Here is a 24,102-nt window from a genome sequence, read left to right on the forward strand (position 1 = left end):
GTAGTGCATCAGAAAGCAGAGGAGAAACCTGACAACTTGCAGAGGAAGTTACCTACTGCAGCTTTAAATGTACAAAACTATGTTTAACCCTCCTGTAGTCATAGCGCGAGACTGAGGGAGAGCACAGCTGATGTCATGGTTGGACAGTGGGGAACTGATGGGGGTGTCCTGTCAGCTTGTCAGTTTCCAAAATCACACACACACACACACAAAAAATCATAAAAGTGCATGCAGGGTCCTTATTAGCAAGTACTGCTGGGACTGCACACAGGGTAAAAAAAAACTCATGCAAGGGTTTAAAGAATGATTTAAGATGATTTGGGCTTGTTTTGCAGAAGACCATGGGCTAATCACTATTCAAAAGTATTTATTAACCTTGCTTTATTATGTAAGTTCATGTTTATTAGAGTATTTTAGAGTCACATCGAAAGTCAGATGTTCAAAAACTGAAGTTGGTCAAAACAGCTAATCTGAAAAAAAAAAAAGAATAGTGTTAGTAATACTGTCTGCATCCTGACCTGAACCTGATGGAAAGGATGTGCTGGTATTCTAATAGAAATGTCCACAACTGTTTAAGGCATGATCGTTGATCAGAAGAGTGGAGCAAAGTTTCTCCATAATGATATGAAAAACTGGTGGAGACATTACAGATGACAAATAGTTATTGGTTCCAAAAGTTCTTAAATAATGTAATTGCAATGTTTCATATTCTGCTTTTGCATTTTAGCTGAGATTTAAATTAAATAGATTACAGTACATTTATCAAAATGTTTTTGTTCATACAAACTTGTTTATACCAGTGTCTAAGACGTTTTTAGACCAATTTTATTATTATTTTTTATTTCCCGGACTTACTTTAAAACCATCAAAGAAGACATACTTGTTCTCAGCATGTTATATGGTCTTTCCTAACCTGTTGGTTTCAACTTTGCTTATCAGATGTTGATGTTCAGTCACCGGATGAGAAGTCTGTGATTACATATGTCTCAACTCTGTATGACGCCTTCCCCAAAGTACCAGACGGTGTTGATGGAATAAGTCCTAATGTAAGTTCATGGCACTGACACACATGAAGGAAAGAACTGTTGACAGAGTTGATGAATGATGACTCTCTGTCTTTCAACAGGATGTTGATATCAAATGGGTGGAGTACCAAAACATGATCAAATACCTCAGCCAGTGGATAAAACATAATGTGGCCGTTATGTCAGATAGATCTTTCCCCAACAATCCTGTGGAACTCAAGGTTTGGTTCTCTATATTTTATGAATTTTAGGCACCACTAGGACTCCAACATTGCAGTTGGTAGCACTTACCTTGCAAAGTAGTAGTAGTAGTAGTAGTAGTAGTAGTAGTAGTAGTAGTAGTAGTAGTAGTAGTAAACTTGACTGTAAGGTTTTGAAAGGATGGACAGATTTGTGTCTTTTACTGTACAGAAAACTGGTTAAATGGAAGTACATAGCATACAACAAGAAATCTGACCAGTCAAGGTTAATTGCCTGCTTCAAACAGCATAATGTGATCCCTGTCTGCTACTGTAGGTACAGTTGATGGATTTTGGAAAGAAGAAGCATCCATTAGCTGTAGGATATTGATATCTTGCAACAGTGAGAGTAATTCCTTGGGGATATGTGGACCTGGTTGTGAGGGCGGTTGCAAAGAGGGGTGGTTATTTTCAAAAATTATATAAAAGGGTCATTGTCCTGTGGAACAATTAAACAGTTTAATTTTCAATTTATGACTTATTTTCTCAGGCACTTTATACGCAGTATCTACAGTTCAAAGAACATGAAATACCACTAAAAGAAAATGAGAAAACAAAAATCCAAAATCTCTACAAAATGCTAGAGGTATGGAAAACAGAAAACAACTTTATTTTCTCTTTAACTTTCATTGCCATTCATTGTGTGTCACACCAATAACAAGCTTGGTTTTGCTGTGGGTCTCACAGATGTGGATCGAGTTTGGACGTATTCAGTTACCCCCGAGCCATCATCCAAATGATGTGGAGAAGGAATGGGGCAAATTAATTGTTGCTATGCTGGAGAGAGAAAAGAGCCTGCGGCCAGAACTGGAAAGGTATGAGCAGAGAGTGAGAGCTTCAGCACTTGTTTTTTTCAATTTGACCCATCAAGATTTATTAAAAGTTTGGTCTTAAAAATGTGAATTACTCAAAAGACAAACACACCTGGTTCCAAATTGTACCTGGTTATATACCTGGTTCCAAATTGTCAAAATATGACTATATGACTATATTATGAGGCACTGAACTCATAAAATGTTTTTCTAATGTGCTGCTTTATGATTTGAAGCACACTACACGTTAGCGTATTGCTCTGTAAGGTTGTTTTCACAGGCAGAGTGCACCCATATCATATTTCAAGCCTCTTAATGTCTTTACTGAAATTAGATACTGAGGGCACTGCTGGACACCTGTGTGCGATATGCAGAAATCCCCTTATTCTAATATTTTTGCACAGTCAGCAGGTCTGTAAAAACACAAGACTTAATGCACAGATGCACATCAGTGAGCATAATTCATAGATGTTAATGTTCAACATGTAATGGAGTGATCTGCAAAATGTCTTGCAAACATACATAACACATTTTATACTCATTGAATATACGATTAAGACATTTTATTTAATTCTTCTCATTTCATAACATAATGCCTGGAATGAAATAAAATGTAGAGTTTGAAGTCAGAAGGATGAGAGTGAGGTTGAAAAATTGTTTTAATAACAAAAGTGAAAAACATTTTTAACGTTTTTACAAGAATGTGAACAAACGTGTGAAATATCTGCCCACAAATGAAGTGCCTTGCAAAAGTATTCATACCACTTGATTTTCAGCTAGCCAGTCTAAAGTGGTTTCATGACCTGCAACCATGCTGTGTTGTAAGTTCTCCCTTTTGAGACAACAATAATAGTATGGAATGTCAACCTTTAGTTTAACTTTATTCTCACAATCTTATCTGTACTGTTTAGACTTTTTTGAAAGCCTGCTTTTATTCTCGACACGTTTTAGCTCATTGTCAAAGTTTAAAAGAGAAAAAATGCTGTCACCTTGTGCAGCTGCTCCTTCATTTTTTTGTCATGCCAAATTATGTGGAAAGAAACGGCTGTGTCAACAAGTTATCCAAAAACAACAATTTTAAAACAGTTGTTGGCTAACTCAATTACATGCCAGTTGCATTTCTTTCTTTTTTTTTTTCCTTTTTTGCATTAATATTATTTTTATGGAGATGGTGTTTTGTGTTCAGTTCACAGTAGTTCAAACATCTTTGAAAAATGCAGCATCTGCTCTGGGTGTGGCTCTTTTGGCTGTGGTGCTTACAGTCCTGCTACCTGTGAAGTTGCTCTGTCCCAACATGCTGTTTAATTTTCATCCCCTAAGGAGTGGGATTGTCTTTCAGGGTGGCTTGTTTTACACACCCTTCGCCTGGATGGAACACTATAAATATTAGAAGGTTGGAGATGGTTCTGTCAGTTCTTTCTATTAGAGCTTGTTGTCAGGCTATCGAGGTTTCAGACTCCAATTCTGATTGGTAGTGTTGGTTAGTGGCACACTGGTGAAAGTAATGCCTGCTTAAAATGTGAAGTAAAATGGCATTTTTGAGCAGGACCTCTACTGTTAGCAACAGTAGCTTTAATACGAGCTTTGGCTCCTGTGACAGCATCCTCACTGAGCCGTTGCAGATTAACAGCTCGGTCTTTCTCAATAACAACCTCGCCTATGGATCCAGGTGAAAATACTTTCTTCTTTCTTGACTTTTGCAAAGCATGTTGTTTTTAAGTGTGCTTGTTTATTTATTCATTTATTCATTTATTTCAGTCGTAGTCCATATCTTGAATATTCCTATGTTTTTCAGGCTTGAGATGTTGCAGCAGATTGCCAACAGAGTCCAGCGAGACTGTGTTAATGGAGAAGACAAGCTGGCACTGGCGAGATCAGCTCTGCAGTCTGTAAGTGTTTTGTGAAAGCAGAGGTTGATAGAAAAAATTATTCCTGGTGTTGATAATATCTGTTTTTTTCTTTCTTTCCCGTTTTAAGGATACAAAACGTCTCGAGTCAGGGATTCAGTTTGTGAACGAGGCTGAGGTCGCAGGCTATCTGCTGGAGTGTGAGAATATCCTCCGGCAGCAAGTGGTGGACATCCAGATTCTCCTGGATGGGAAATTCCCATTTGCGGATCAGCTTGTTCAGAGGTACAAGGGGAATCCTAATTCCCCACTAAGATACTCTGTTTAGGGATATAATAATTTAAAAATATTGTACACTACAAAACCACAAAATCTTACTAGATATTTTTGGTCTAGTTTCTAGTGCAAATATCTTAGTACAGTTGAAGTAAGAAAACACTAACTTATAAGTTAGTTTTCAACAAGAAATATGAGCTTGTTTTAAGACATTCCGTAATACTGATGAAAAAGTAATAGTTTCACTGTCCGTTTATTTGACTTATAATGTGGGAGAAATGTTTTGTTCCACTGGCAGATTATTTCATGGATAACTTGTACTTTTTCATCAATATTAAGGAATCACTGACTTAAGACAAACTCCTATATTTTAGGAAAAGTTACTTGTAAGTAAGTTTTGTTTGATTTGAAGTGTACTAAGATATTTTCACTAGAAAATAGAAAAAAAACTTAGTAATATTTTGCTTTTTGCATTGTAAGATTATTGTGTTCAAATTTATAACGTTTGACAATATTAAAGGTTTTTAAAAATTGTTTTGAAAATTAAATTGAAATATGGCATGCTGTCGTAAAGGCAGTACTCAGTTTCTCTGCAGGAAATGCATTAGTCTTACAAGTGAAAACTATAATTACTTTAATTAATAATATGAACATTTATTTAATATATTATTCTAATTTAAAACAATAATAAAAACAGTCAGAATTTTGATCAATTAAAGCTGATAACTGCTTTCCTCTGATATTTTTAGGGTCTCCAGACTCCGTGATGACCTCTTGGCCCTCAGAGCCGAGTGTTCCACTGTGTACAGCAAAGGTCGCACCCTAACAACAGAGCAAACCAAGCGCATGATCTCCGGCATCACGCAGAGCCTGAACTCCGGCTTTCCACAGAGCGTTAACTCCAGCTTTACATCAGATATTACTCCTTCTCTCACATCAGGGGGTTTGGGTACCCCTGGATCCACATTCACCTCCGGCCTTACCCCGAGCCTCAACTCGTCGCTGACCTCGCCTTTGACCCCTTCCCTGACACCAAATCTGCCACCGGCTTCCGTCCCAAGCTACATGGGAAGCGGGGGCGGCATGGAGCCTGGTAACCTCATGCATCTGAAGCACATGCAGATCAGGAAGCCGCTGATGAAGTCGTCACTGGCAGACCCCAGCATGTCGGAGGAGGAGGTCAACCTTAAATATGTGCAGGACCTCCTGAACTGGGTGGAAGAGATGCATGTGAGCAGTTTCTGTCCTTTTTATTTATGTAGGCTGTAAATGTAATTTTTTGACTCACTGCATTCTTTTCGTTTTCTGTTTAGTTGCAATTGGAGCGCTCAGAGTGGGGAACAGATTTGCCCAGTGTGGAAATGCATTTGGACAACCATAAGAGTGTGCACAGAGCCATTGAAGAATTTCAAATGAGTCTCAAAGACGCTCGACTGAGTGAAGTGAGTTAGTTTTTAAACTTTCTCATAGATGTAAAGCATGAAATTTATTTATTCACAAAATTGTTTTCCTCCTAGATGCAGATGAACATGCCACTAAAGCTGACATATTCAGACAAACTGAACAAACTCGATAAGCAGTACGAACAACTGTTGGTGAGTATGACCCTAGAGCTCAGCTTGATTATTTTCCCATTTTAAGGTCGTCGTCTAACTGTTTGAAATATTTCAGAGCTCTTCGAGGGATCGGCAGAGCCACCTGGAGAGCCTTCATGACTTTGTGTCGCAGGCGACTCAAGAGCTCATCTGGCTGAACGAGAAAGAGGAAGAGGAGGTCGCCTTCGACTGGAGTGATTGCAACAGCAACATCTCGCAGAAAAGAGACTACCATGCTGTAAGCCATTTCTGTCTTAACCTGTTGGGATCTTTCGTGCACCCAGGAAAAAAAAACAAATCAGTCTACAGCATTCAGAAAAGATCATTTCAGGGAATGGGTTTAAATGGTACCTTGAATGATTGCCTCTACTCTCCACACTGAGGCAGGATGTGAGATTATGTGAGACAATGGAGTAGCTGATCCTTCACCATGCCTTAGCACTAGGGGCATTTACCTTAACGTCTTTACACAGGACCTGATGAGGGAGTTGGATGAAAAAGAGGACACCATTAAGTCTGTGCAGGACAAGGCAGAGCGCCTCATGCTGAAGAATCACCCAGCCAGACTAACCATTGAAGTGAGGCCAATGTGCTATTTTCTGTATTTGGGCCTGGAATTGTGCAGACAACTACAAGTTGTTTCTAGCAGGCAGTTTTCCAGTATGTCTGATTATTTTGCTTCCTCACAGGCATATAAAGCTGCAATGCAGACACAGTGGAGTTGGATTTTGCAGCTCTGCTCCTGCGTCGAACAGCATCTTAAAGGAAATGCTGTATTTTTTGAGGTGAGTTGCACCCTAAAACTGTCCAATTAAATGCATTTATTTATTTATTTTTTCATATCTAACCTTTACGTTCTTTTTTATTTCCCCTATGCAGTTTTTCAGTGATGCCAAAGTGTCCATGGACTACCTTAAGAACCTAAAAGATTCAATTCAGAGAAGATACAGCTGTGATCGATCAAGTAGCCTGCACCGGCTGGAGGATCTCATTCAGGAGTCCATGGTAACACTGATGCAATGACATGAAGTGTATGCATTTGTGTGTAAAGATGAAAAGTACAATAGGTTTTCCACATTTTGACTGGTCACAGACCCTGTTGTGTTCAGGTTATTGCACAAAGTTAGTTTGTGCTTCACATTTTTTTTCCTCATTTGTGGGAAATAAATGAGACTAGAGCACCTTTTTCCACATGTTTTCAGTGTCTCCCAAATAACCTGCTGCAAATTTTTAGCAGTACTTATAAAATTTTTTCAACAATGGCTTTATTCTTGCCACTTTTCCATAAAGGCAAAAGTGCTCCTTGAGATCTGTTTGAATGCTTCCACAACTCATAACTTTTTCCATCACTTTACAATAATGTGCTATTTTATGTTGGTCTCTCAGAAAAAATGTCATGTTACAGTCACAAGTTTTTAGTCATAACATTGCAAAGTCCAAAAAATGTTTTTTATTTTTTAAACTTTTTATGTCATGGTACAAACTATATTGTTTGTGTGTATTCTCAGGATGAGAAAGAGCAGCTACTTCAGTACCGTAGCACTGTTGCCGGGTTAGTGGGCAGGGCCAAAAACATCGTGCAGCTCCGGCCGAGAAACCCTGAAATTCCCCTGAGGTCCTCCATTCCTGTCAGAGCGATATGTGATTATCGACAGATAGAGGTATTGTTGTTTTAAAAACATGACACCACAGTGACTCCCATTTAATTTAGAAGCTTGTTTAACAGATCTCTGCTGTATCTGTCTCCTAACTCTTTCAGATTACCATTGATAAAGATGATGAGTGTGTTTTGGTGAGCAACTCTCACCGAGCCAAGTGGAAAGTCATCAACCCAGCAGGGAATGAAGCCATGGTTCCCTCTGTTTGCTTCACTGTGCCTCCACCCAACAAAGAGGCTGTTGACTTGGCAGCAAGGTGAGACGCTCGGAAGCTAGGATCCATTTTGTGAAGTTGAGAGTTTCCTAAAGCATTCATTGTCTAAATCGCTTCTCTTCTACTGCAGAAATGAACAGTTATACCAAAATGTCCTGACGCTGTGGCACAGCTCCCATGTCAACATGAAGAGTGTTGTGTCGTGGCATTACCTAATGGCTGACATAAGGGCCATCCGCAACTGGAACGTAGCCTCGGTATTTATAGATATTTGTTCCCCCACTCACTGATAATAATTATTACTAATTAGCTTTAGTTTATGATCACACTCAGAGTTTTGTAATGCTTTCATTTTTTAAACAACTTCAGATAAAGACGATGTTGCCTGGCGAGCATCAGCAGGTCCTGAGCAACCTCCAGTCCCACTTCGATGAGTTCCTGGAGGACAGCAAGGAGTCAGAGGTGTTTACAGTGGCAGACTGTGCACAGCTGGAGAGAGACGTGGCAGCCTGTAAGGAGTACTACCAGGAACTGCTCAGATCCGCAGAGCGAGGCAAGCCTTCAATTCTCCTCCTAATAACAGCCCAGCCTACAGCAGAGGCACTTTGGCCCTTAAGGCTCGTAAGCTATAAATTAAGACTGTGATTTTGTACAATTACATCATTTATACTTTTTAAACATAGGAATGTGTCTATTAGTTTACATTTAAACCAATAAAAGCCAGTGTTGCAATTCATGAACCATAACTTGACATACACTGTGATAATGCCGCCACCTAGTGGTGTGTATCCCACATAATTTCTTTTGTTTTTTTTACATGGTTTCTGTCAAACACTACTGATTACAAAAAAGTCCTTTCTTAATTAATAATATCTTTATTGTTAATATTTTTTTATCAACAGAAGAACACGAGGAGTCAGTGTACAATCATTACATCTCAGACATCCGCAACATCCGTATGCACCTGGAATCCCATGAGGAACACCTAATCAGGCAAATCCGATCACCACTGGAGAGAGATGACCTGGAGCAGAGTCTGCAGCGCATCACTGAACACGAGGTAATCAAATTAGTGTTTTTTTATTTTTTATCCTTCATACATAAATAGGTGCATATGTGATGTAGCTATTCATAACATTCTACATTCTGCTTTGCAGAGGAAGATGTCTGAGCTGGAGAGGCTGAAGGGCGATCTGGATGTCATGAGGGAGAAGTGCGAGCAGTTCTTCAGACAGGCTGCAAGTTCTCCGTCTGTGTCCACGCTTTCCTCTGAACTTTCTGTCCTCGTTCAGAGCATGAGCCAAGTGTACTCCATGTCCTCTATTTATATGGACAAGTAAGAAATGTGTTTTATTGCATGTCAGGGAGATATTTTTTTTTTTTTACGGAAAATAGTTGAAGTGAAGTGGAGCCTCTGTTTTTGCAGGTTGAAAACAGTGAGTTTGGTGGTGAAGCACAGTCAGAGCGCAGAGTCTCTCGTTAAAGCCTATGAGTCCAAACTATATGAAGAGGATGCCGTCAACTCGGATGTCAAATCCATTGAAAATGTGATTTCTACACTTAAGGTAGCGCTACATTTTTAAAAATATAAAAACATGATTTTGCACTGTGACAGCTTGTTTTAAGTAGTCATCCATCTTTCTGTTTGTAGCAATGGCGGACAGAGATCGATGAGAGGCAGGAAGTATTCCACGACATGGAGGATGAGCTGCAGAAAGCTCATGTCATCAGTGATCGCATGTTTAAAGCCCATAACGAGCGAGACTTTGACCTGGACTGGCACAAGGAGAGGGCGGATCAGCTGAGTGAAAGATGGCAGAACATTCACTCTCAGATTGATAGCAGGTTTGCAGGACGTGTGTTTTGTTGCATGTCTTGTGTAGATAAGGCACTTATCATAATTTTGCCACAACTTTCTAAGTCCAATTTCCGTTTTTGTAGAACTTTGACCAGCCAAAATCGATTTTATTTGATCACAGGATTTGTGTGCACAGCTCTTATATTATTCATGAAGATTTTCTATAACAATTTTAGGCTGCGAGACCTTGATGGTATCAGCAAGTCTCTGAAACACTACAGAGACTCCTACAGCAGTGTGGATCAATGGATTTCAGAACTGGAAACGGCACAGCTGAAAGCCCAAGAAAACAAACCTGATGATAGCAAGGCTCTTGCTGAGATATTAAACAAACAGAAAGTAAGAGAGAACTAAAGTCCCCTTTTCATAATAAGACCTATCTATTTTTATAGTGTTCGGTTCTAAAATATGTGTTATTTTTAGGTTCTTGTTGCTGAAATGGAACAAAAGCAAAACAGAATCGATGAGTGTCAGAAGTATTCGGAGCAGTACTCATCTGCTGTTAAGGTAATTTGAGACTTTATTTGATTTTGCTAAGGCAACACTTAAAAAAAATATCTTCTTGACATTTACTAGAAATATTTCAACAAATTTTTAAAATTTCGCTTAAAATTCCAGGATTATGAGCTGCAGTTAATGACATTCAGAGCTATGGTTGACTCCCAACACAAGTCCCCTCTTAAAAAGCGGAAGATACAGAGCTCCTCTGATGCCATTCAGCAGGAGGTAAGACTAGATATGGATTTTATTTACAGTGCAAAATATTTTTTGCTTTTGTATTTTCTGCACATTCACACGTTTATCTTTGTTGGATTAATTTCATGCAGTTCATGGACCTCCGAACCCGCTACACTGCTCTTGTGACTCTTATGACCCAGTATGTGAAGTTTGCCAGTGAAAGGCTGAAAAGAGCCGAAGATGAGGAGGTGAGCTGGTTTCAATTTAAGAATAAAATTTATTTATAATGCTCAAAAAATGCATCCTGTAGTGTATTTGCTCTGGTTCTTGCAGCTTCTGGGGCCTCTTTTGTTTTCCTGATGATGCCATCTTTGTTTTTTCTTCTGAAATGAGATGCATGATATTTAGGTTCACAAATCTATATGCTTCACTTCTCATCCAACTTGACTTCTTGACTCACAGGCTCATCATGCTGACAAAGAGAATTTGCTTCATTGAGTAAAAGAAGCAAAGAAAAAATAAGTGTGTAAAATAGCTGCATGTCTGCTGGTGATGGTGAAGTGGGTAGAAACATCTCAAGCATTCTTGGACAGAAACAAATAAAAAAAAATCTCTCTAGGAGTTTGTAAAGTGGTTTTAATAGAATTTGCATTTTAGAGATTTTAGATGAAAGACTCATATTTATCATTTTTATCTACACTGTTCCTTTTTTATTAACGTGACATTCTATTCCAATGACTGAAATATTCAAGTTAAAGGCTACTACTTTTCTAAATTGTCCAGTGTAAGATTCTGCTGCTCCAATAAATATGGGTGGCGAAATATGTGCATGATGATGTATTTATTAGTTTAACAAAAATAATCAGTAATCTATTAAATAATTTTTAGATACTGTTCGCAATATGAACTAAATTAGCATTCTCTCATAAATATATATTTTTTTAAATCTCAAACTCTTGGAGAGATTCTTTAGGAGTATAGTTGCATATTTGAGGTAACCATGTTTATTTAAATGTGAATCTGTGGATGACTAATTTTTTTGCATTGTAGAACAGGAGGGCTTTCGAAAGAGCAGAGGATGCAAAAAGGACAGAGAGCATGGAGGTCCAAAAAGCCAGAGGGGAAGTAGAGATTAGACAACTTAAGGAACGGATCCAAGAACAGGAAGTTTTGCTTACGGAAAGGGAAGCACAGGTGGAGAAGCTGGAAGCAGAACTAGAAACACAAAAGAAGATCGTTGAGGATTTAAACTTTCAGAAAGCAAAGCTTGAGCATGATGTCAGTCAGTATCACACTAAGTTAGACATAGTGATTAAAGACAAAGCTGCACTTGAGCAGGAATTAAAGCACACCAAAACTTTAATGGAACAGTCAGAGGCCACCTCTTGTCTGACTCAGAAGAAACTCGAGGAAGTCTTAAAGAAAGAAAATGATGAACAGATTTCCAGCCTACAAAGAAGAACAAATGCACAGGAAGTAGATTTAGCAGCAGGGGAGTTGCAGAGTGAAGTTCCAGCTAAAAACAATGATCAGACTGCAGAGTCTTTGGGACTTGAGAGCCAATCAGAACTGGGCACCCAACTCGAGGGATCTGAAGACAGAATGCATGATGTCTTGCAGCAGAGACTGGATGAACTATCTCAGGTCCAGAAAAAAGCAGAGATGGCTGAGGAGAAAGCGCAGAGCTACAAAAAGCTTCTGGATGACAGCAACAACAGACTGAAAAAACTGCAGATGGAGATGGAAGGTGAACGGGCCCAGACTAGACAGAAGTCAGATGATTTCCATCAGGAAATGCTGAACATGAAAAAATCCATCTCTGAATTTCAGGAAGAAATCAGATCTCTCCAGAGAGCAAAGTCCTCATTGGAGCAAAGCACCTTTTTCCAAACCACCGAAGTAGAAGGCCTTAAAGAGCAGCTGAAAATTACCCAATCGGAGCTGCAGAAGAGAAGCTCTGTAGAGCAGGAGAACTCGTATAAGATAAACAACCTAGAGGAAGAAGTAGCTTCCAAACAGTCAGCCATAGATCAGCTGAAAACAAAATGCAATGAGTTGATGAGGACGAACGTCTCGTCAGATAGTGACATTCGAAATCTTCAGATCCAAATAGAGTCACTGGAAAAAGAAAGATCATTCTCTGAACAAAAGATAAAATCTTTAAAGAATGAGGTGGAGAGCTGGAAACAACAGCTTCAAATCTCAAAGGACGAGAGCAACACGGTGAAGAGATGTGAACATGCCCTGCAGATCAAATACAAGAACCTCGAGGCAGAACTTCAGAGGAGTGAAAACCTGACGTCTCAGCTGCAGAGGAAGATCGATCAGCTCAAGCAGATGAATTTAGAAGTGGAGCAGAATGCCAAGAATGTGAAAGCCAAACTCAATCAAGTGATGATGGAGATTGAGAGCAAGGACCAGCAAATTAAAATCTTCAAGTCACAGATAGAGGGTGCTAAATCTCAGGTTAGAATTATTGACGAGGAGCTAAGTAAGAAAACGCAGACCATTCATGAGCTTCAAATTAAATTGAAAGAACATAGTGAGGAGACAAAGACCATCGCTGATCTGCAGCAGAACTTAAAGTCCCAAAATGGAAAAATCATAAATTATGAGAAAGAAATAGCAAATCTGAAATTAGAACTACAATCTGTATTTGCTGAGAAAAACGTAGTAAATCAGAAAGTTCACATGCAGAAAGCTGAAATAAATGATTTGAACGAGATGCTGAAGAAAAAAAATGTGGAGCTGCAAAAAGAATCTGATGAGAGTCAGAAACATCTGCATAAACTTAAAGCTCTCGAAGAAGAACTTTTACAACACAAGCACAGCTTTAAAGGAATAACTAACAACTCTGAAAAGGTCATAGAAAACCTGAAGCAGGAAATTTATACGCTTCAGAATGACAAGGCAGCAGTGGAAAGGAAGGTAGAGAGTCTGAATGTTAAACTTTCAGAGGTTAGCGCCGCAATGCAAAGAGCAAAAGATGAACTAGCCCAAGAGACAAAAGAAAGAAAATCGAAAGAATCTAAAATTATTCTGCTGGAGACTGAAATTCAGAAACACAATCTAACTATCAAAGAAATCATGTCCAGTTCTGACAAATCCCATTCAAATCTACAACGTGAAAATACAATCCTGAAGAGGGAGAAATCAGAGGCGCTGGAAAAAAACCTTTCTCTGGGAACAGAACTCAGAATGCTAAAAGACAAGCTGCAACATACCCAAACAGATGCAGAGTTAAAGCGAAGAGAAAACTTTACTCTTCAGCTAAGGTCCCAGCAGATGGAGGAACAGCTGGAGAAATGTAAGAAGATGCTAGAGGAGCTAAAGGGTAAACTTGAGCTCCAGAAAGAAGGCTATGAGAGGCAGCTGTCACTTATGCAGGCAGAAATTGAGAAGAAAATGATTTTTTTGCAGTCTGAGATTGCAAAGGAAGGCCAACAGTCACAAAGTGGAGAATTAGCAGAGAAACTCAACAATTTTTTTAAGCAAGATGTAAAACTGATTAAAACTTTGCAACACACCACAATAGAATCAAGGCAACATATGGACAAGGAACTTCAGTTCAAAATGGAGAAAATGGAGCGCGAAAGAACAAAGCTTGAGCAAGACTTGTTGAAAGCAAAGTCTGAGATTACCCAATTTGAGGACGATAAACTGAAACTCGCCACTAAAATAAGTTCTCTGCAAAGCCTCTGCAATCAACAGTCAATTGAGAGAACAAAGTTTGAACAAAAGCTGTCAGATAGTGAGCACAAACTGTCACTGAAAGAAAATGAAGCAAGAGCCCTACGAGAACAAATAGAGCAGTACGTCAGAGAGGTGAAAAACCTGCAGAAAACTCTGTCGACTCTGAGAGGAGCGGTGACTGAAACCGTCCATCCAAAAGTGGCAAATAGCAAAGCTGATCTGTTGAAGGCAAATGTTCCCATGGAGAAGAAAATAACGACGGTCATTGAAGGAGCAAAGAGCAGAATCGAGGATGAAACTCTCAATATTAAAAAGGTATGAAGAAAGCTGCTGAGTGAAATTTAAAGATATTTTACTAATTTAAATGAAATTTAATACTGTGAATATTTTAGTTTTAAAAGTGAACTTTTGTCTTTCATAACTTAAGCATTCCTCTGATGTCACATTTACAGATGGAGACGATGGAAAGAGAAAACGTTCTCGAAGGAATTAAGCAAGTCAAGGAAGTTGCCTCTCTTTACAAAACCCCCAGTATTCAAGCAAAAAATCTGCAACACATTGCTCACAAAAGTAAAATTTCATCTGATCTTCCCAGCTCAGTCAAAGTGCCGGGATACATGGCTCTGTGTGGACTTAAAGACCCAAGGCATAATGAAACTAACATCAGTAAGACTTGCCAAGTCAGAGAAACTCATGAAGTCATAATCACATCTGAAAAAAGTACAGGAAAATCTTATGGAACACAGGGCATATCCTCTTCCCAGAAGTACCAGGAGTTAATTGGGAGTCCTGACATTCATTACTGGATCAAGCATAAGCTTCTGGATGAGGGGGTTTTACGAAAGTTGGAGATGGGCCTCCTCACCGTTGAAGAAGTGCAAGCATCACTTGTTCATCACACTGATAAACCTGCCACGGTAGCTGGACTTTATGTAGAGTCAAGTAAGAAAAAGATGCCCTTCCTAGAAGCAGCTGAAAAGGGCTTTCTTGCAAAGACATACGCTCTCGAGTTCCTCGAGGCTCAGGCTGCAACAGGCAGTCTCGTGGATCTAGCTACAGGAGAAACAGTGTCTGTTGCAGAGGCGCTAGAGAAAGGCATCGTAGATCTAAGTATGAAAGAGAAACTGAAGGAAGCAGAGAAAGCAGTTAGTGGCTACAGCTGTAAGGGCAGAAAACTTTCTGTCTTTCAGGCAATGGAGGAGAGAATTATAGATAGATTTAAAGGCAAGAAGATACTTGAGGTCCAGGTTTCTTCAGGAGGGTTATTTAACCCAGAAACAGAAATGAGAGTCCCAGCTGTTATTGCATTGAATGAGGGTCTCTTAAACAAAGAGACTCTGCAGAGTCTGCACGATCCAGTGAGCAACCCAAAAGGTTTCCACAGCCCTGACACCGGACAGAGAGCATACTATGATGAAATACTCAAGACCTGCTTATATGACATCAATGGCAGTGTGTTTCTTGTCCCGTTTGGGGAGAGACACTTGACAAACACATCTCCCATGAGTCCTCATAGAATGTCAGTCGTCAACAGCAGCTGTGGATCGGAAATGTCAGTGTACGAAGCCTTCAAGGGGAAACACATCAACAAGAAGACCTATCTGTTCCTGTCTCAGCAGGAAAGCAACTGGCAGGAAAACTCTCTGGTTGACCCAAGTGGAAACTCACGTCACTTCATCACAGATGCCAGAAGTGGGCGACAGCTTTGTCTAGAATCTGCTTTAAGTCAAAGATTTCTTGAAATGTCTGAGTTTGAAAGCTATCGCAGTGGTCTTTTAAGCATCTATGAGATTGCAGACATCATATTTTCAAGAAGGGTTGTTGTGGAAGATGTCAATAGCCCCATTGCCGGTCTCTGGGACATCACTAGGAAAAAGAGGCTCTCAGTGCTTGAGGGTCTTCAGCAGGGCATTACTGATAGAGTGACGGCATTACGACTGTTAGAGTCCCAGGCCTGCACGGGGGGAATTTGTGACCCTTCAACTGGGGAGAAACATACACTCGCCAATGCTCTGAAAAGAGGTCTTTTAGACGAGGCTCTAAAGCAGCAGCTCCAACAGTTCGAAGAGGCATTCAATGGTATTACCCACCCTCAGACTGGGAAGGTTTTGTCTGTTTTCCAGTCTGTTCAAGAAAACCTCCTCCCAAAGGATGTGGGTTTCCGCTGCGCTGAATTTCAGCTGTTGACCGGTGGACTGATAAATCCTGACACAAAGGACAGAGTCTGTCTTGAAGAAGTGATTCAAAGCAACTTTGTCGACAAGACTACAGCCATTCTGCTCAAAGATGAGAAGTTCCAAGCTCAAAGCCTCACCTGTCCCAAGACAAAGAGACGAATCACATTCAAAGAGGCGCTGGAAAGAAGTGTGTTTGACTGCCACACTGGTTTGAGGTTATTGGAGGCTACAAAAGTTCATGCATTTGGAGCCAAAACAGCATTTCATTATCTTTGTGCGTTTAAGTAAACATCTTTAAAGGATATATGAAAATGTGACTTTAATATTTTTTTCCTTTTGTTGTTTTTTTATGCCCATATTTTACTGCTATGTTTGATGTAGGCAATTCTTCTGCCTTGTGGCCAAGTTGTACATAACTTACTTTTCTTATTAACAACATTTGATTATTTGAAAAATTAAGAGTCCTGCTGAACGCCTGCCTGTTTTAATTGTAGAGGTCTGTTGATGAGGAGAAGCGAGAGCACGGTGATAAAGTTAGCAAACTGTTGCACTGGATGTCCGATGTGAAGCGGACCATGAACAATGACGGGAGTGGTCTGAAAGATAGTAATGCCAACACAGATGCCTCAAATAAACACCAGGTAACTCGTGTATATGTTAAGGTGTATCCTTGTTGTCACTGTGTGAGATTTACAATAAAAACCACAGACAAGTCATTAGTGGTTGCAGTAACCTCTTTTGGGTTAACACTTGTTTAATAATATTCATTTGATTATATGCTGGATTAATCCAATCAACTTCCACACAATAAAAACAGTTCCAGAAGTTGCACAAGCACTCATATATGAGAGAATGTTTTCACTCCCAATTATTATTACAGTCTTATAAACACATTTCAAATAAAAATAGCTCCTTGTAATGAAGTAATGAAAACTTTAAAGAGTGAATAGTACAAATTATGTTTTTACATTTGATTTATTTCATAATAATTGTGAGGGAATGTTAATAGTGGAGGCAATGGTGATTTACCTTAAAGCAATTATTTGTTAATAACGTTGAGTTATAAAAAAAATAAAAGTAAAGAAAAATAATGACAAGGCTTTGAAAACTTCCTGGACCTGTTCTAATGAATAAAATTAGGAAAATCTATGTGCACCATTAATTCATAGCAGCCGTTATTTTAATTTACCGACATAGTGCATTGGATGACTAACCTATTTCTTGTGAGGATACAAACATCGTGGTTGGTCCTTTGTAATTACTGTGCAATACAAGATTATTAGCCAAATTATAAGCTTATTTTTGATTCTGCTTTTAATCAGTGTTTATATCTTTTTATGTCGGTGACAGCGATTTAACATATGTTTGTACATATCATAAATTACAACTCAAAAGGAACCTAACAATGATTAGGTTCTAATGATTTCCAATTTTCTTTGAGGCCCTGCCTGCCAATTTAGATATTACACATTTTTTCTTTTTAAATTGGGAATACCGACATTCAGTACTGGAGCAATCACTATAACTCATAGAGTTAAGTGCTAAAGTTTCTGATAGAAATGTTTGTTTTGAATCCAAAGAAAAATGAAAAAAGTACATAGTTTTCACCATTGTTACAATAAAACGGCACTTGTCTTTAGATGATTTTTATTGGATTCAAACACCAGGCACATGCTGATTATTACATTTATAGGTTCTTTCTTTCATTTAAATCACATTTAAATGATTGACCTACTGATTAGCAACCAGTATTGATCAAATAAAAATATCTGTGTTTGATTGCGGCATCACTTACACAGTAATATTTGAACAGTTTAAACCCCAAATTTGAAATATAATTGTATCATATTGCAGTTTATCATATTCTCTGGCTAATTACACAAATGCAGACTGCTTTATATGACATGTAAACATTTGCTATTTGATGTTTTAGGTTTCAGTTGAAGAAATGGCTTCCAAAAAGGAGCAAATTGCTGAAGCACTGAGGGCCACACAAACAATGCTCAACAAACACGGTGACAAGTAAGTGTTAATATTCTGATATTGCATCTATAATACTTTATCCACTGTGGAAACTCAGCTCTTCACTTTCACTCTTATGTTTTGCTTTTCACAGGATGACAGAGGAGGACAGGATGAAGACCCAGGAGCAGCTGAATGCTCTCACTCAGGCCTACAGTGAAATGTCTCAGCAGTGTTCGGATCAAACAACCTCTACAGATGAGGTTGGGTTCTAGCCATTATGTTTGACTGCATCTGTTGCAAATATGTGCTACTATGCCCTCCTGATGTTTAGATGCATGAATGAACATGATCTGCTTTTCCTTATTATAGTTGGAACAGTTTTCTCTTGCACTTCTGGTATGATATGTGTTTAGCTGGAGTCCAAAGTATCTGAGTATGCTGTAAACATGCTTCACTGTGCCAGCTTTGGTCTGAAAAATTCTCCATCATTCGTGTATTTCAGCTCTCGTAGGGTTCAGTGTCAAAACAGACTTGACTTTTAACCTTACAGTGTGTAAACTAACTAACTACAATCCTTTTTGCAAGATGTCGGACACCGCAAACGCATGTTAGCTTTCAGTGTGTTGTGTGTCACTCTCCAGTTGTAACCCTGTTGCAGTCTTGCTCTTCTGCACACAATATTTTAACCATGTTTGTGTGATGGTGAGTATAGATTTTGTCTTTCTGGTAAATATTTTAATCCATATTTACAAAGAACACATACAGTTCCTTAAAAAATATTCTTACCCCTTGAAGTTTGTCACATCTTGTGGTATAACCACAATCTTCAATGCAACAATGCAACATTTACTTCCTCTTCATAGCTATGTTGATTTATCACATAACCGCCCCCCCCCAATATAATGATTTTTGTGGTTGTAGTGAAACAAAATGTGAACAACTCAAAGGAGTATTAATACTTTTCCAAGGCATTGTATGTGGTCAAGGCTAGTGAAGTTACTGGCTGTGTTTCTGTTCTTCTACAGGATTTAAAGACATCCAGGGCTGGAACCACAGGAGAAGCTTTTGATCACTTTGCTTGTGCCGCTCTCCCAGACACGCTCACAGACTGCAGCCCCTGTTCCTCTGAGCCTCATGTCCACCTGGACTGGGATGATAGTGTCCAAAAAAATCACATCTACACATCAGCACTGCAACATTCCCCCCAATATGAATCAAGCAAGTTCATACAAAGTTCACACATTTCCTCTGTGTCTCTGAGTGATGTAGCAGCAGCTAGGGAGGCTTCTACCAGTCAGGATCTATACATGAGGATAATAAAGATAAACCAGATCGGTGATGGATTGAATGTGTCCTACACAGGAGACACGCTGATGGTAGAGAGGGCGTTTCAGTGTGGGTTGATTCCTGCCTCTACTTATTTAAAAATTCTGGAAAGGCAGAAAGTTATGAGAATTTCTGATGGTTTGTCTTTCTGTGAGCCTGAAGAGGAACTTAAGCTTAACGAAGTTCATGGCCTCATTCTTAGGTGCCTCGGTAAAAATGAATCACTTCCCTCAGGGAGGAAAATTAACCCGCTAAGGTCTGAGGGTGAATCAGATTCAAGTGATCAGGTGACCACATTAAGGTGCGATGATTGTTCTGGGGATCTCCACAACAATGACGATGTGAGGGTGGATGTAGCAGTTCAGTGTGATTTGATGAGCTCCAGCAGCACCTTAATAGTGTTGGGACACCAGCAGCAGTTTATGGGACTTGTGCTGCCCCCTACTGGGGAAATCATGTACAACTCATTGCTGCATGACCATCAAATCACCACCAGTGAGTTCACCAGCACACTGGTCAGTGGTCGAGGAAAAATAGCTGCCATTTACATTCCAGGGAGCTCAGAGATAATAGAAATCAACTCTGCTGCTAAAAAGGGTCTGATTGACAGCTGCACAGCAGACATAGTGAGGTCTGTTGAAATTCCTGACTCACTGCCTGACTTTGAGCACCTTCATGAGACTTATTCATCGTGGCTCATGTATAAAATGCTGTCAGTGGATGGATGGCATCATTCTGCAGCTGTTTCAGATCTGACCTCTCCCTCTCCATCAGAGGCAGAGCAGCTATTCATCTCTTACTTGATGATGAACAGCTACATCGATCTCAGATCAGCTCAGAGGATTTTGATTCTTGACAGTCAGTGTCAAACTTTTCTTCAAGATTTTACTCACTTTACTTTTAACTCCAGTTATGATTCAGAACAGGCAGATGTACAAATGTTGCTCATAAATGAGGAAACAGAGCAAGTAATGGAAAATCCACAGAATCATTTTGATTTTATTGATAATATCAATTGCCCAACTACCCCTGATGAAAACTCTCAACATGAATCAGAACTCAATAATTTAGTCTGTCTGGATAATAAAGCAGTGACTTCTGAAGAAGACATTGTCACTGATGTTCAACCTCTGAAACAAGATTTTACGTATGAACTCTTACAGGTTAATGGCACTGAGCCTAATGTAAACAGAGAAACTACTGTTCATTTCAAATGGGCCACACAGCGTTTCCAGTGTGGCCCCGGGAACGCTGACAGTAACAGCCTTGATGACACAGCTTCTCTGGAAACACCAATGCCTCCGATTTCATATTCTGCAAAGAGTAAAAATGCTGATTCAACATTTAATTATGAGGCTATGATAACATTTGATCAAGAGACCCTGCCAAATTGCAATGCTGAGTCACTATGCAGAAAATCAACAAATGCTGATATAACCCAGCCTTACTTGTTATGCTCTTCTGATATGATTGAAGGTGAGAACAACTTTAACTGTACCCTTCAGGTTCATAAAGACCAAGTGGAGGAAGAGGGTAATTTTACTGATTCTTTGGGATCTCTAAAGAATTTTATGGCTGTACAGACTGTACCAGAGCTAAATAACATGCAATCAGATGAAAAAATCAGTGTGTTAGGACTCAATAAAGACACGTTGTTAGATCTGGAACAAACAGACATTTGTCAGACAAAACAGGAGAGCTCTTTGAAATTTGATTGCACTATTACTTATAGCAATGCATTGAAATTTGGATTAGGTGAAACTGAGCCGGTTGCCATGGAGCTAAAATCCTGCTCTTTCTCTGGAGAAAACGTCAATTCTGACACCTTCGAGGGTCACACTGTGAGTTGGAGTCAGATGTACGGTGCTGAAAACGTGAAGCTGCAGACGACGAGGGGAGCGGCTGTCATGGCGCTTGATTTACCAAATGAGGAAGACAATAAAGACACTGACTATGCTGATAAAGAAGGAAGTGCAGGAACAAAGAGTAATCAAAAACACTGTGGTGATGAGTCCAAGAAGATCTCACCCTCATCTTTGATTCATGTTTCTGGAGATTTTGTTTTTCTTACAGACACTCTGCCTTTGACGGCTACAGTCTGTGACTCACAGGTTTCACTCAACGGGCAGCTGACAGGTGGAGCTGATGTCCGCAGTTTTGTTGAAGAGTACACTTCTCCTATGAAGGAGTCAGACTTGACGAATATAAGTGGAATGAGCACTGAATCACAAAGCCAGCCTCAGCATGCAGCATCTGTAACATGTTGCTCTCATAAATCTAACAGCCAGCCCATTCATGAGCTTTCCATTGAAGGGAATGACTTCCAAAAAGAATCTCATGCTGTTAGTGAGAGTGAATTAGGGACAACTGCATCATTGTGCAATGATTTCTGTTTAGAAACAGAACGCGACACAAACATTGCTCGCTCATATTTAAACAGGGAGCCAGCTCAGAGTCTTCATCATTTGCCCTCTTGGAATTTAGTTGAAGGTGCATTTATTTCAGCTTCAGCAGATGAAGGTGTCAGTGAAATGAATCATGCAGGAGCTGCAGGCACATGTGCATCACCTCAGCCAGATGTTCTTTTCACAAGAGATTTAAGGACTGAATCTCAACCTGTTTGTAGTCAAATCTCTCAGAGAGAGCGTGCTTTTCTTTGTGACACACCTGCACAGCAATCAAACACCCCTCCTTCCAGTCATGACTGTAATGTGGAAGATCCATCAAAGACTATCAAACATGCATTAAAGCCAAACAGTAATTATGGAAATGAAATTAATGTTAAAACAAACAAGAAGAGGCTTTCTCCAGAGAAGCAGCATGATGACACTTCCATGATCTCCAGCGAGGCTGTGGAGATTTCAGTATCAAAGCAGAAAAAGGTCGATAATAATGTAAATGTGTCCTGTTTGAATCAAATATGTGAAACCTCAAACATTCACTTGAGGCAACCTGAAACTGAAGGATTGGGATCTGATCCTCAATCAGAGAGCGCAGCTGATCTGCCTAATGGCAGCATTACATCCTCTGTTTGCTGCTCAAGTCAGTCCACATTTTATAAAGCAGCAAAGGTTTTAGTAGATGAGCAGGAGGAAATCCAACAAACTGAAGACAATCTACAACCTAGAGAAAAAGACAGTTTTCAGGGAATAAATAAGAACAGTACCTCAGATCTTCTCATGGATATGCTGAATCAAAACAGCAGTGTCACCAGAAGCTCAGAACTGACATGTGAGGAAGATGAGACCTGTGAAATCAAAGAACAGGACAATCCTTCAAATATTCAGCTGCAGCTCCTGCAGCTTTTTAAGACAGTCTCTTTGAGCCAAGACTTTTCAGTGCTTCAAGAAATGATGGAAAACCTGAGCAGCGCTCTGGGGGGTGACACTCAGGAGGAATTGCTGCGCACGTTGGAGAGCATCAAGGAGGAGAGCTCTGAGGGAGAGGACGAAGAGTCTACAAAAGATCCGGGCATCTGGGATCCAGCTGAAGGTGCTCACGAAACGTCCGCTTGGGGGTCCGACAGCTCGGACGTCTACAAAGCTGAAGAGGTCAAAACTGAGGTAGAGTTTGTTTTTTGTTCACCAACAATCTTTCATGGATTGTTTTGAGATTTTAAGCCAAATTGAAGGAAATTATACATGTTTTGTTAAAGCTGCAGTTACAGTTGCAACTCACTCTTCATCTGGAGACAGAATGTTCTCACATAACTCAATCTTAGTCAAACTGGATTCGTGTTTATGAACCGCAGTTTTTAGATCTGCCAGAATATTATCATTTGGATTATGGTGTGGACTTTAATTGAGCTACTTTGCTTTGATCTAAGTAAGAGTTGCTTTGATCATTTTGAAAATGGATCTCTGCCCCACTTTCAAAATATTCACAGCTTTTAAGAAGTGTATGTTCCAGGACTGCATTTATATCTTTGATACCTTCTTATTAAAACTGACCAGCTTTGCTGTAGCTGCTGAAGAAAACCACCTCCACAACATTCTGCAGATGTGTATCTGTAGATTGATTACAAATATCCCTCACTTTTAGAGTCTGATTTGCACAAAAACATTGAAAAGATGTGTACTCATAATATAGAGAGAACTATGCCCTGCTTTGTTTTTGCCACACATAAAATTACATCACATAAAATCCTTGTGGAAAACATTTAGTTTTAATTTTGTAATGTGAGAAAATTAAGTTCAAAGAATATGGAGTGAAGTTGCTCTTCCACTTATATATTTCTTATTTTCCACAGTTATTCTCCGTTCATGATTACCTGGAATGTGTTGGCAGACTGCAAGATCATGCTGATGTTGTAGAAGATGTAAAGAAAGACCTTTTGATGCAGGCGCCCCCAGTTCACAACATGGAAGGACTGCAGATCCAGCTAGAGGAATGTCAGGTCAGGCACTGAAAGTACCAACTTTTGATCTAACATTGATGTTATCAATTTTCATAGATTTTTTTATTTAGCAATCTAATGTTGTTTATAGGTTTGTTGACATAAACTGTATTTTTTCTAGTCTTTAGAAGCTGAGGTTTCTAGACTGGGCAGTGTCCTAAGAATGGATTTGGAGAAAGCTAAACATCTCCTAAACTCTGCTGACGACGACCAAATTCCCAAACAGATTCACCAAGATTTGGCCTCCACATATGTGCAGTTAGAGTCAGATTTTGCTGCTGTCTCCCAAATGTCTGCAGAAAGGCAAAGTTCTTTGTTTCAAGTCATGGAAGCAGAGAAGGTA

The 24,102-nt window shown here is 39.5% G+C and overlaps 1 protein-coding gene across 5 annotated transcripts in view; it reads left to right on the plus strand.

Moving 5' to 3' along the window:
- dst (dystonin) overlaps window positions 1-24,102 on the plus strand; it is a 112,920-nt gene that overhangs the window by 41,661 nt on the left and 47,157 nt on the right. For 4 of the 5 annotated variants that reach the window (XM_023327802.1, XM_023327804.1, XM_023327805.1 and 1 more), the window contains 31 exons: window positions 940-1,046; window positions 1,127-1,246; window positions 1,755-1,850; window positions 1,952-2,079; window positions 3,872-3,965; window positions 4,054-4,208; window positions 4,949-5,429; window positions 5,513-5,641; window positions 5,717-5,794; window positions 5,871-6,032; window positions 6,268-6,372; window positions 6,484-6,579; window positions 6,674-6,799; window positions 7,303-7,455; window positions 7,554-7,708; window positions 7,797-7,923; window positions 8,036-8,219; window positions 8,569-8,726; window positions 8,824-9,002; window positions 9,093-9,231; window positions 9,318-9,511; window positions 9,701-9,863; window positions 9,948-10,031; window positions 10,143-10,250; window positions 10,352-10,450; window positions 16,567-16,713; window positions 18,006-18,094; window positions 18,189-18,297; window positions 19,063-22,926; window positions 23,613-23,759; window positions 23,881-24,099. In XM_023327802.1, coding sequence (XP_023183570.1) covers window positions 940-1,046; window positions 1,127-1,246; window positions 1,755-1,850; window positions 1,952-2,079; window positions 3,872-3,965; window positions 4,054-4,208; window positions 4,949-5,429; window positions 5,513-5,641; window positions 5,717-5,794; window positions 5,871-6,032; window positions 6,268-6,372; window positions 6,484-6,579; window positions 6,674-6,799; window positions 7,303-7,455; window positions 7,554-7,708; window positions 7,797-7,923; window positions 8,036-8,219; window positions 8,569-8,726; window positions 8,824-9,002; window positions 9,093-9,231; window positions 9,318-9,511; window positions 9,701-9,863; window positions 9,948-10,031; window positions 10,143-10,250; window positions 10,352-10,450; window positions 16,567-16,713; window positions 18,006-18,094; window positions 18,189-18,297; window positions 19,063-22,926; window positions 23,613-23,759; window positions 23,881-24,099 — 8,195 coding nt within the window. The remainder of the gene's footprint in view (window positions 1-939; window positions 1,047-1,126; window positions 1,247-1,754; window positions 1,851-1,951; window positions 2,080-3,871; window positions 3,966-4,053; window positions 4,209-4,948; window positions 5,430-5,512; window positions 5,642-5,716; window positions 5,795-5,870; window positions 6,033-6,267; window positions 6,373-6,483; window positions 6,580-6,673; window positions 6,800-7,302; window positions 7,456-7,553; window positions 7,709-7,796; window positions 7,924-8,035; window positions 8,220-8,568; window positions 8,727-8,823; window positions 9,003-9,092; window positions 9,232-9,317; window positions 9,512-9,700; window positions 9,864-9,947; window positions 10,032-10,142; window positions 10,251-10,351; window positions 10,451-16,566; window positions 16,714-18,005; window positions 18,095-18,188; window positions 18,298-19,062; window positions 22,927-23,612; window positions 23,760-23,880; window positions 24,100-24,102) is intronic. The other variant, XM_023327806.1, reaches the window with a different exon arrangement.

Source organism: Xiphophorus maculatus, chromosome 22 (assembly GCF_002775205.1).
Source record: "Xiphophorus maculatus strain JP 163 A chromosome 22, X_maculatus-5.0-male, whole genome shotgun sequence".
Classification (NCBI taxonomy): domain Eukaryota; kingdom Metazoa; phylum Chordata; class Actinopteri; order Cyprinodontiformes; family Poeciliidae; genus Xiphophorus; species Xiphophorus maculatus.